At 50.0% G+C, this 11392-nt stretch overlaps 1 protein-coding gene across 1 annotated transcript; it reads left to right on the top strand.

Moving 5' to 3' along the window:
- Positions 1 to 527: 527 nt before the first annotated feature.
- Positions 528 to 10563, top strand: LOC118586401 (chymosin-like). Its single transcript, XM_036191595.1, has 9 exons — positions 528 to 589; positions 2515 to 2665; positions 3536 to 3653; positions 4039 to 4157; positions 6108 to 6307; positions 7841 to 7954; positions 8711 to 8855; positions 9085 to 9183; positions 10429 to 10563. The coding sequence occupies exons 1-9, from the start codon at positions 528 to 530 to the stop codon at positions 10561 to 10563; spliced, it is 1143 nt and encodes a 380-aa protein (XP_036047488.1).
- Positions 10564 to 11392: the final 829 nt, after the last annotated feature.

Here is an 11392-nt window from a genome sequence, read left to right as displayed (position 1 = left end):
TTGGAGTATGGTTATTCTGGGCTCTAACATTGAGCTTCCTCCACTGGGTGACACCTTGAGACTAGGCTAAGCCCCTTCTGGAAAACTGGCCTGGGAGAGATGGAAATCAGGAGCACCTTGGACATCCAGTGAAGTCTGGCCTAGGGAGGGGGTCCAAGGAGGGGAGGTCTGGGGCCCGGCTGCTCACAGAGCAGAAGGCGGAACATGAAACAGGTTCCTGGTAGTAGCCCCACCTGTGTTAGCTCAGAGAGCCTGTCTAGAGGGGAATTTGGTATAGAGGGGTCCTTGTTGACTTTTCCCAGCTTGAAGGCCTGTGTACCCTTCAACTTTGAAGTCTTTAGAATAGTAGAGTTTGCAGCTCTTATCTTTATGGGTCTTGAGTAGTCTAGGTGCTATCTTACTATGTTTGTGGAGCAGCCTGAAGTTGGGGGTGCCGCTGAAGTCTGGGCACCCAGCCAGAGGGAGCCCCACTCTATAAAGTCTGCAAGGATGGGCACTGGCTAGACTGGCGGTCGCCTGCTATCAGAATGAGGTGCTTTGTGCTGCTCCTTGCTCTCCTCGCCATCTCTCAGAGCCATGTGGTCACCAGGTGAATGTTGGACCAGGGGAGGGCATCACGCAGAGCCTCCGTGGGCAGGTGGAGGGCTGTATTTCCAGCCCTCAGTTCCTTTGGGGAGACTCCAGAGGGACCGGTCTCTCCTGTCTTTGCATATTGAGTGTGATCCTGAGGACAGGGAGCCAGACAGGAAGCCCGGGGATAGGAAGGCATGGTTTCTAGAACTGAATTACCTGGCATTTGGCCCTCAGCTCTATCACCCTTTGGACAGTCTGGTCCTTAGTTTCTTCCTCTGCTATGACATTAGGGTCATTGGGTTGCCCATCTTTTAGGGCTGTTATAAGACTGCATGAGTTAATATTTATAAAAATGCTTCAAATAGTACTGGACATTCTATGGGAGCGAAATATGCATTCATCAAAAGAGATACCTTGGTGTAAGAGCTCCTTTAGAGGTCTGTAGGTTCTACTCCACACTAGGACATCACCTATACTGCCGTGGATTGGGTGACTTGCATTTTATAGATGAGACCATTGTTCAAGGAGAGTCCCTGAGCTGCCCAATACCATGTGGCTAGTAATGGAGAAGCCAGGGCTCAGCCTGGCTGGGCTTGTACTACTGCTGTCTCCCGCCCCAACTCAGATGCTCATATGTGTGTTCTGTCAAGGCCTGAACATGGAGAAGACGGAATGCTTTCTATATTGGATCCGCAAAAATAGGTTGAATGTCTTTGCCCAGTGAGGGCTTTCTAGGAGGGAGCTTGTCCTGACAAGGATGTTTCCCCAGGTCCATTGTTTGCTGGAAACTATACAAGAGACAGAGCTGGAACTGAGGACCCTGGGGTGAATTCCAGGCAGGGCTGGCCTCCTGGCTCTGCATGAGATGGAGGCTGCGTTCTGTTTGTAACTGGCTTCCATCTGGAGGAAGGGACCCCTGAAGGCACTGTGTGGCACTTACACTCTGTAATCTCAAACTGTCTTTTCACCAGCCCCCCAGGAGGATGACATGGTTGTTATGATTGTTGTTAGAGACTGTGCACAAAGTTCTACTTCAGTCTGCAGGGGAGAAAATGGTCAGTGGGTCAAATACAGAATAAAAAAGTGTTGGAAATGCAAGACCAACCCTACTATATAAGAAGAACCTGAAGATGAAGGCACTTGAACTCTCCAATGTGAAGATCAGAGGGCTTTGGCAGCCTCCTAGTGCCGAGGACTTGGGGAGTCTCCCGGTGGAAGATCAGGGGCCTCTGACAGTTTTCAGGTTGCCAAGGAATATGGCAGAACCAGGTCTAGAACCCTTTCTTCTGCAATTTCCTCTTTTGGTCTCTCTCTCTTTCTTTTTTCTTTACAGCTGACTTGCTCCATTATCCCAAACCTTACCTGGGCCAAGAGGTCCTGTTTGATGTCCTTACTCTTGCTGAGGAAATCTCTGAAGAATTTCCAGTCACTTTAGTGACAATATTATCAGAGAGAAAAGAAAAGGGCTTGGCAAAGGGTGGTATCAATGGCAGAAGCAGGTCCCACTGTGTAGGGGACATCATTCTCTCTGCACAGAGAGCTCTTTCTATGTCCTTTTCACTGTGTGTCCTCTGTGCTCTGGCACACAGTAAGGTCATAGCAAGCATTTGGTGACCAGTAAATGATGGTGTGCTTAGCATCTTTCAAACCATGAGTAACAAGACTTACTAGTTAATGTGTCATACAACAAATAAAGTGAGTCTCTACCACACTGGAACAGAAAAGGAATGAGAACTATCAGGGCATTGTATTTAATGAAGCTAGACAGTGATCTGTAAATCAACATAGAATCTATTATTTTACTTTGGGTTATGCTTTTTTAAATTGGAAACATCGTTGGCATTGGTGGTGGAACGTTGGCCAGAGGCTGGGCTGGGAACAACAGCATGGGGATGGTTCATGGAGCCCAGTCTCCCTTACTGTGAATCTGCTCCACCTCAGGATCCCTCTGCACAAAGGGAAGTCTCTGAGAAACACCCTGAAGGAGCGTGGACTGCTGGAGGACTTTCTGAGGAGACACCAGTATGAGTTCATCAAAAAGGGCTCCAATACCGGGATGGTGGCCAGTGAGCCTCTGACCAACTACCTAGATGTGAGTGAGTGTTCCTGCAGGCCTTCTCAGGGACGGATTCTCATGCTCCTAGGTTCTTGCCTTGCCAGAACATTCCCTCTTTCAGGAATTGGGGAGCCCGTGGGGGCACAGAGGCCACCTCCCTGCTGTCAGTAGCTCTACCACGGGTCAACAGATCCAACAAAATCAGCCCCTCTGTTCTTCAGGGCTCCAAAAGCCCTGCTGGGATGGGCCTGAGTTCAAATGACCTCTGTCATACAGCCTGCTTCCCTAGATCAGGGGAAGCATGTTTTAGTGTGTGGTGACAGCAGGTGCCCAGTCTTCAGCTGCTAAGGCATGACTTGTGTTTTGCTCCTCTTCCCATCTAGACAAGAATACCATTGTGCCCTTTTCCTCTCTGGAGCCCCTTCCGCCTGCTTCTCTGGCAGCAAACAAGCAGTGCTTTTGTACCTGTGTGTTCATTTCTATATCTAGGTCACAGTACTACCCCAGCCTCAAGGGTGCTGGTGGGGGCAGGTGGGGCAGGAGCTGGGATGGGCTCCTGGGATTTTGCCCTCAGCAGATGCCCCACCTCTGTGGCTAGCTTCTTCCTGCCTTGGCAGCATAACCTGATCTCTTTCCCCGGCAGGACTTTACTTCTGGCACATGGCGTGCTTCTGAGCTGATTCCAGACTGCTGTAGGGCTTGGGACGGGAGTGCAGAAGGGCTGAAGATGAGGAGCCCTCCCCCTGTGTAGGGGGCACAGCCTTTTCTTTTCTCCTCCTTGACGCCCTTCTTCCCGGGTCTCTGAGTAGAAAACACAGGAGCCACAGGAGTCTGTGCCTCCCATCAACTCCTCCCCAGTGCCCTCCACCCCTGACTACACCTCTGACCAGAGCTGTCTGTCTTTAGAGTGAGTACTTTGGAACGATCTACATTGGGACACCACCCCAGGAGTTCACGGTGGTGTTTGACACGGGCTCCTCGGAACTCTGGGTACCCTCTGTCTACTGCAGCAGCAGAGTTTGTCGTGAGTGACTTCCCACCCTACATATACCCCTCTTGTCCCTTCCTTTCCGGTCTCCCAGATGTGGAAATGGAGGTCTAGAGAAGAGAAGGATCTTGGCTAAGTTTACTCAGATAACAGAGAAAATGGGCATGGAATTCACACACCTGGGTTTTCTTCTCTTTCGTGTTTAGAATTGCATGGGCAGGGGGTGGGGGTGGGCTGGGCTTTCTTGACTAAGCTAGGAGACCATGCTGCAGAGAGACCAGACTGCTTGGTTTACCCAGAGAGAATGGCTGATACATAGGTGGCCCTATTCTCACAGGGTCTAGTGAGGGGTTCCACCCAGCTTGGGAATGTTGAGGGCAAGATGACACCGAGGATCCACTAATCTGGGTCTTTGTTACAGAAAACCATCACCGCTTTGACCCATCCAAGTCCTCCACCTTCCAGAACCTGAGCAAGCCCCTGTATGTCCAGTATGGCACTGGCAGAGTGCAGGGCTTCCTGGGCTATGACTCTGTCACAGTAAGTGAGGTGGCAATGGCCTGGGCTCACTCTACCTTCCCTGCAGCTTTCTTTCCCCCAAGATACCCTGGTTGCAATGGGTTGTGCATTTGGTGGGAATGAGGATCCCATGGGTCCTGTCCACTGATGGCTCAGTGGATGAGGATTCTGAGAGGAACTCACATTGATAGTCATCTGTGTGACACTTCCTTCCTTCCTCCATTGCTTCTTGTTTCTGTTCTCAGAACTCCACCTGAGCACCCCCCCCCCCCCCCGCAGTTCCTGGCGTTCATTTCCCCATCTTGGCTACACTTGGCTTGTGTCACTCAGTTTACCCCATGCACACTCTGTCTATGGCCATGTCACCTCTAGCTCCCTTCCCCTTGGCTTGGTCTACACCCAGCCTTTGCTTCTCAGCAGAATGTCACTCTCTCAACAAGGTCTCCCACTGTCCTATAAAATCACACACTGTCTGTGACCTCACCATGATACAGTTTTCTTCCGAGGGCTCATTGGTACCTGCTCTATCATTGCTTTCAAAAATTCATCGCTGGTCTCTCCTGTTGGATAAAACCTTCCCCAGGCAGGGACTTTTTTTTATGTGCATTGCTACATTCTCAGAGCCTTACATCTGGCACATCAGAGACCCTCAATAATAGTTTGTTGACCAAAAGCAAGAGAATGGAGTTATTCCTTAGCACTTAGCCACTGTTCATTGTCTCGCACCATGGGTGCTTGCTCTAAGGAAGGTGCAGTGATGGACAAGAGGAGAGCAGACCTGCTCGCCTTATGCTTCCTAGCAAAAGGCACTCAGGCAGCCTTGGTTGAACACGGCCTGCACACAAAAGACAAGTCAGATGGTTTTGAACACTGTTGAGTAAGGGTAAGAAGAAACCAAAACTGGAATGTGTGGAAGAGAGTGCTTGGGAATCAGAGGATGGAGATTTAGCGGGCAAGGTGGTCTGTTGCAAACTGGAGCCCAAGTGATAGACTTCCGGAAGCCAGGCTTGAGATGATCCGGGGTCAGCACTGCAGAAGAGGGAGTGCAAGAATCCTGGACCTGGGAGGAGCTGGGACAGTTGAGGAAGGGGCCAGGGGCCAGCATGGTGGGGGGAGGGAGGCAAAGTGAGCTAAGGTAAGTTGTGAGAGCTGGGGCCAGAAGGCATGATTCTGTTCTGCCTCTACTGAGATGTACAAGGCAGTTGTAGTCTGTGTGGCAGGCTTGATTTCAGATTTTAAAGCTTACATTGGCTGCCCAGTGTGGAGGCTGATGAATTTTGTGGGACAGAGCAGAGGCAGGAGACCTGCTTCAACCCTTTGTGTGGTTCTAAGCAGGCTGGTGGACACATCTACCCTCTGGGGAAATGGGCAAATCAAGAGCTACCTTGTTTAGCATGGTACCAACAGCTGTTCAATAAACAGACATTCAGCGAACACTCAATGGGTGTTCAGTTATTTAGCTTGGGCGCCTATTTAAGATTCAGGCATTATTATTCCATTTATCAGATAAGTGATGGAGAACCGGAGAGGAGCTTGTTCAAGCTCAGTCAGTAGGTCACTCACCCGCCTTGTGAGTGGTGATGCCTCCGAGGCTGGTGTCTGAGAGAGGACCAGGAAGGCGAAGGCACAGCTGCTTCTTCAGGCAGTGCTGGGACAGTCACCATCCCACTTCCTTTGGGCTTGTCCCCAACATGAAACCTGTGTCTGCACCGAATGCTGTCTCCTCTTCCTCTCCTTGTCAGACCAATTCTTCAAAACCAAGCAGAAAATGTGGAGGACCCAGCTCACTCCAATCTCTTAAGCTGAAAATAAGCCTGCATTATCTCTAAAAGGGTAGACAGGCCAGTGAGGGCTGGATGCCGACTCTGACCTGTGAGCCTAGGCTGGCTGCTCCATCCCTGAACTTCTCTGTCTCTGGCTGCAGAAGCTCCCAGGTTGAAGTCATCATGGCATTTTTCTTCTTCTTTGCAGGTCTCCGATATTGTAGTTCCCCACCAGACTGTGGGCCTGAGTACCGAGGAGCCAGGTGAAATCTTCAACTACTCTCCATTCGATGGCATCCTGGGGCTGTCCTACCCTTCTCTGGCCTCCAAGAACTCAGTACCCATATTTGACAACATGATGAAGAGGCACTTGGTCGCCCAAGACCTGTTCTCTGTTTACATGAGCAGGTAGGAGCTGCATCCACCAAGGGCCTGACTTTGTACCTGGTAAGGGCTGCTGGCGGAGGGGAATGTCTACCCCTTGGAGACACTACCTGTCAAGGTAGCCGCCACCATCCAAACCATCTCCATCCTGGTTTCCAGGCACCTCTACCTTCTGTCCAAAGACTCTGCTGGAGTCATTTATGTTGGAGTTTACTGGGACAAGATGACTTTCAGTACCTTAAGTTAAAAAACAAAACAAAACAAAGCCTTGCTGGAGATGTGTTAGAGGGTTTGCTTAGCATGTGCTGGGCCCATTCAGTCTCTGGTACTACAAACCCCAGCTACAAATAACAACAAAAGCAAAGTCTGTTCCCATCTCTAGATGAGGGCTTTCAACATGTTCTTCTAAAGACACAGGATCTCACGAATCTTTTGTCATCATCTTTGAGATCCTAGAGAGTCTCGGCTTCTCCTTCCACCAGGGAGAGAAAAAGAGGGATGCTTATTCAGGAACTAGTGTCCGAGACAGGCTTGGAGTCCGGGGACCCTGCTCCAGTGCCCCTCACTTCACCTTCCTGCTCTTAGCTAGCTCAGTTCAGACTCAGGGAGGTGGCTGCACAGGAGAACAAGAACACCCCCCAGGAGAAGAGGCTGGACAGCTGAGGAGAGGGGACCCTGGGCAAAGAGGAAGGTGGTACCTTTCATTCATGCATGCATTTAGATATTCATTCATTCATTTATTCATTCATTCACTCCATGCATATTTACTAGGCCGTCTCTATGCAGAGGTTATGTCAGGACATAGGCATACACATCCGCAATCAAGACAAGCTGGAAGATAGATTTTAGCAAAGGGAATAGTCAGTACACAGCAATTCACATTATAGCCAAGCAATTGTGAGAAGGGCACCCCAGCAAAGGACGGGGCATATGGGTACCTTAAAATATGAATGTCCACTCTGACATGGGTCTGTATACCTGTGTGTACATGTGTGAACATGCACACAGGACAAAGTCAGGGCAGGTTTCACCAAACATGAGTGGGAATTACCCAGGCGAGGGCCAGAGAGTCAGCATGTTCTAGGCAGCAGGTACTATGTTCTAAAACCTGGAGGTAGGAAGGGCTGGGGTTCCAGGAGGTGAAACAGTGTGAGTGGAGGAGGATGTGTGCGAGTGTGTCCCACTGAGCGTGCAACAGTACCCAGAGGGAGCAGGAGGGATCTGGCTCTGGGAGGCGGTTTTAACCCCAAGTGTAGGGCCTTATGGAGATTCCTTTTCTATATGCCTTGGGGTGGAGGCTCCTGGGGGTGCTGGGAAGACCTAGGGTAGCAGGTTAGAACCTGGTGGTCCCCTCACCTGCGTGGTGAGTCATTACCTCCTCTCGCAGTGTTGAATCAGGGCTGTGGATCAGAGGAACAGGAACTACAGTTTTTGGGGTGGGGCTGGAGGGAGGTAGTGGAAGGCCTTTGGGTTTCCATCCATCTGCCTTGGGGTGGGATGGGGCACTCCTCATCAGCAGGGCGTCTGATGCCACAGAGAGGCCTTTCTTGGTTCCAGGAATGACCAAGGGAGCATGCTCACGCTGGGGGCCATCGATCAGTCCTACTTTGTAGGCTCACTGCACTGGGTGCCTGTGACTGTACAGGGATATTGGCAGTTCACAGTGGACAGGTAGGTGAGCGGAACCTTGCATGCGCCCCTTTGAGAGGCTGACTCTTGATGTGTGGCTATGGGGGCTCAGGAGTCACATCACAGGGCCTGGAAGAACTGCACCCAGTAGCTCTGAGATTATTGATTGATTCTGATAGCCAGCTGTGAGGCCAGCATCCTTTGCAAATGGTGACGCTGCACATCCACCTTGCACTGGCCACACTGACACCTACTGCCTGGGAGACACTGTGCTGAGTGGGTATATGGCTGTTTCATTGGTTCCCACTGAGCCTGTAGGAGGCTGGTGCCGGTATTGTCCTTGGTGTGTAAGTCATAGACTTTTGGTCTGAGCCTTATGACCATCCTTAGTTGATTAAGGAATTGCTCATGTACCCATTTTGTTCATGAGAAGCCCATGTACACAAATGTTGGGAGACTCGTCTGAGACATGTATCAAGCAAATGGCAGAGAAAACTGGGTCCTCAGGCAGCTAGTTAGTCCTGAGTCTGCTCACGGAATGGCACACAAATGGATCATTTTGTTGTTATTTGGACCCTTGCAATTTGAGCTGTTCTCACTTTACCCACCAAATGAGGGGATAGAGTTCAGCCTTTTCTCTGAATTTGGAAAGTTTGGGGTGGTGGTGGCGGGGTTCCAAGAAGAGGGTAAAAAAAAAGGGTCTGGACTTCCTTCCATCCTTGAGGATCTTGGCAGGGGCAGGAAGGACTCAGGGAGATACAGGTTGGAACTGTGAAGCCCCTCTGCTTAATCTTCCAGGATCACAATCAATGACGAAGTGGTGGCTTGTCAAGGTGGCTGCCCTGCCGTTCTGGACACAGGCACTGCCCTGCTGGCGGGTCCTGATGGAGACATCCTAACTATCCAGCAGGCCATTGGGGCTGTGCAGGGCCAGTATGGCCAGGTAAGGTCAGGCCCTCTCCTTACCTCCAGAGACCCCCTGAATCAAGAACCCCTTTCTATACAGAAGAAATGCTGAAGAAAAATGTTGGGTGAGCCCATTTTTCCAGAGTGAGCAATGTATCCCTTCCAGCTTTGGTCTGTTCTTGCTGTGGGCCAGTTCCTGGTCCTCTGAGAGGCTATGCTTTTTGTGACCTTTGTTGTGACCTTTTTTGTACCCTCTTGTTCCATAGTTTAAAATCGACTGCTGGAGGTTGGGCATCATGCCCACAGTTGTCTTTGAGATCCATGGCAGGAAGTTCCCACTGCCACCCTCAGCCTATACCAATCAGGTATGAGCTTCAGGAGAGCGATGCTCTGGGTCCACCTAGCATCCCTTCCCCTGGAACTTTGCCAAGTCAGTGAAGTTGGTGAGGACCAGACCAGACAAAGCATGCAAGGTCTTTTAAATGGGCCATGACATTTGTCATTGAGCCTATTTGTGTGGCCATGGCAGCTTCTTGCTGAAAGAAATGGGGAACAGGAAGGACACCGAGGGCTTGGAGGAGGGACACAGATTGGACCGAAACCACCCACCGAGACCCCCATCCGCTGTTCAAACTTCCAAGCCATGCTGGCTCAGAATTCTATCTAGGATTTCCATAACTCATTTTGGCTGTTATGGGGACTGCTGGTATCAAAATGGCCTGATCTTGAGTCCCCCAAACTAATGGTTATTAGGGCAATGGATGTTCAGTGTGATGGGAAGGGGTTTGATGTGGGGTACAGTACATTGGGTCAGGACTTAGAGCCATAGGACCTCACCAAAATGACTTCAGATTAAGTCAATTTAGTTCTTTAAAGATTCTTCGCTGCCTTTGATCCCAGCACTTGGGAGGCAGAGGCAAAAGGATCTCTGTGAGTTTGAGGCCAGCCTGGTCTACATAGTGAGTTCCAGGACAGCCAGAACTACATAGTGAAACCCTGTCTCAAAAAATAAAACAAAAATTTATTTTTTAATTTTCTTTCATGTGCCTGAGTATTTTGCCTCCTTGTATGTATATGCAATATGTGCGAGCCTAGTGTCCATGGGGATCAGAATAGGATATCAGATCCCTTGGAACTGGAGTCACCAATGGTTGTGAGTCACCATGTGGGTGCTGGAAACTGGGACTGGGTTCTCTGGAAAAGCAACAGGTGCTTCTTGAATTCCAAGTGCTCTCTCCATTTAATACATTGTTTTTAGTGTGTGTGTGTGTGTGTGTGTGTGTGTGTGTGTGTGTGTGTGTGTGTGCATATAAATGCAGTTGCCTGTAGAGACCAGCAGAGGGCGTAAGATTCCCTGGAGCGGGACTCACAGGCAGTTTTGAGCCACCTAATGTGGATGCTGGGAACTCTGATCCTCTGCAAGAAGCAAGTGCTGGTAATTGCTGAGCCATCTCATCAGTCCCTACTTTCTTCATGTGATGAATCCTGTTCTCTCTGGTTGCCTGGGAAGGTGATTTCAAGGATGAAATGGGACAAGAGAGAGTAACTGGGCGATGGGGTAAAAACTCTTGTCGTTGAATCCGACTTCATCTCAGTGATGTCTTTTCCAGGAACCGGACTCCTCCTGTTCCAGTGGCTTCAAGTTTGGTACCCAGATGTGGATCCTGGGGGATGTTTTCATTCGGGAATTCTACAGTGTCTTCGACAGGGCCAATAATCGTGTTGGGCTGGCCAAGGCTATCTGATTATACAACTACACCTGCCCATGTTTTCCCTAAACACACACACACACACACACACACACACACACACACACACACTCGACTTACCAAGTGGAAAGCTCCCAATAAACACTGCATTTCTTCAAAGACCGTTTTCTCTTGTTTTTAATGTCACTGGAGCTCAGCACTAATACGGGGTTGGGCTTTGCCCACTGTGTACCATGTGGGCAGAGCTGTGGACAAATGAGTTGGGGAGGGATAGGGATGTGGTTGGTGAGTAGAAACTTTCATGAAAGGAATGGCTATTTCAAGCTGAGGTGGAGGGTGTGTTGTCCACCTGTCTTCCTACTCTAGAGCTTTCTAGAAGAGGGTATCTGAGGATTAGAGGCCAGGGTGTGGTGTTAGGGCTGAGTAGAGAACACTCAGGCCATGGTGAGGATCTCTGCAGGTTAACAAAGAGTGGGACTTCATTGCTGTTGCATACAAGGGTGGGAAATACAAAACGTCTTGGAAGGCTCCAGGGTCATAAGCTGCTGTTTGTCGTGGGTGGTTGGAACCCTAGACAGTGTCCTAGTCCTTCTTAGAGCCACAGGTCAATCATCGGTGCTCAGGGCGTATTCATGTTGGTCTGCTTTGAGGCTGGCAGTTGAGGCCAGGTGCCAGCAGCCAAGTTCCCAGGGAGGACTGTGGTGTCAAGTAAATGGAACGCCTTCGCCCTCAGCCTTGCACATTCTTCCTGTTAGGGCCATCACAGAGCGAGAACAGGGATTGAAGGTAGATTTGCTGTTTTTTTTTTCTTGTTGTGTTTCAATGAACCCTCAGACACCATGGGGAACAGGCAGACAAGCTTCCA

The sequence above is a fragment of the Onychomys torridus genome, chromosome 6 (genome assembly GCF_903995425.1).
Source record: "Onychomys torridus chromosome 6, mOncTor1.1, whole genome shotgun sequence".
Taxonomy (NCBI): Eukaryota; Metazoa; Chordata; class Mammalia; order Rodentia; family Cricetidae; genus Onychomys; species Onychomys torridus.
This window is presented reverse-complemented; position numbering and strand designations above follow the sequence as displayed.

What these genes read in the sequence shown, in the direction of transcription:
- LOC118586401 (XM_036191595.1), top strand. Translation starts at nt 528, where the DNA reads ATGAGGTGCTTTGTGCTGCTCCTTGCTCTCCTCGCCATCTCTCAGAGC. An exon ending in CTCTGACCAACTACCTAGAT is followed by an intron (nt 2,666 to 3,535) that starts GTGAGTGAGTGT and finishes GTCTGTCTTTAG; the next exon opens with AGTGAGTACTTTGGAACGAT. An exon ending in CTGCAGCAGCAGAGTTTGTC is followed by an intron (nt 3,654 to 4,038) that starts GTGAGTGACTTC and finishes TCTTTGTTACAG; the next exon opens with AAAACCATCACCGCTTTGAC.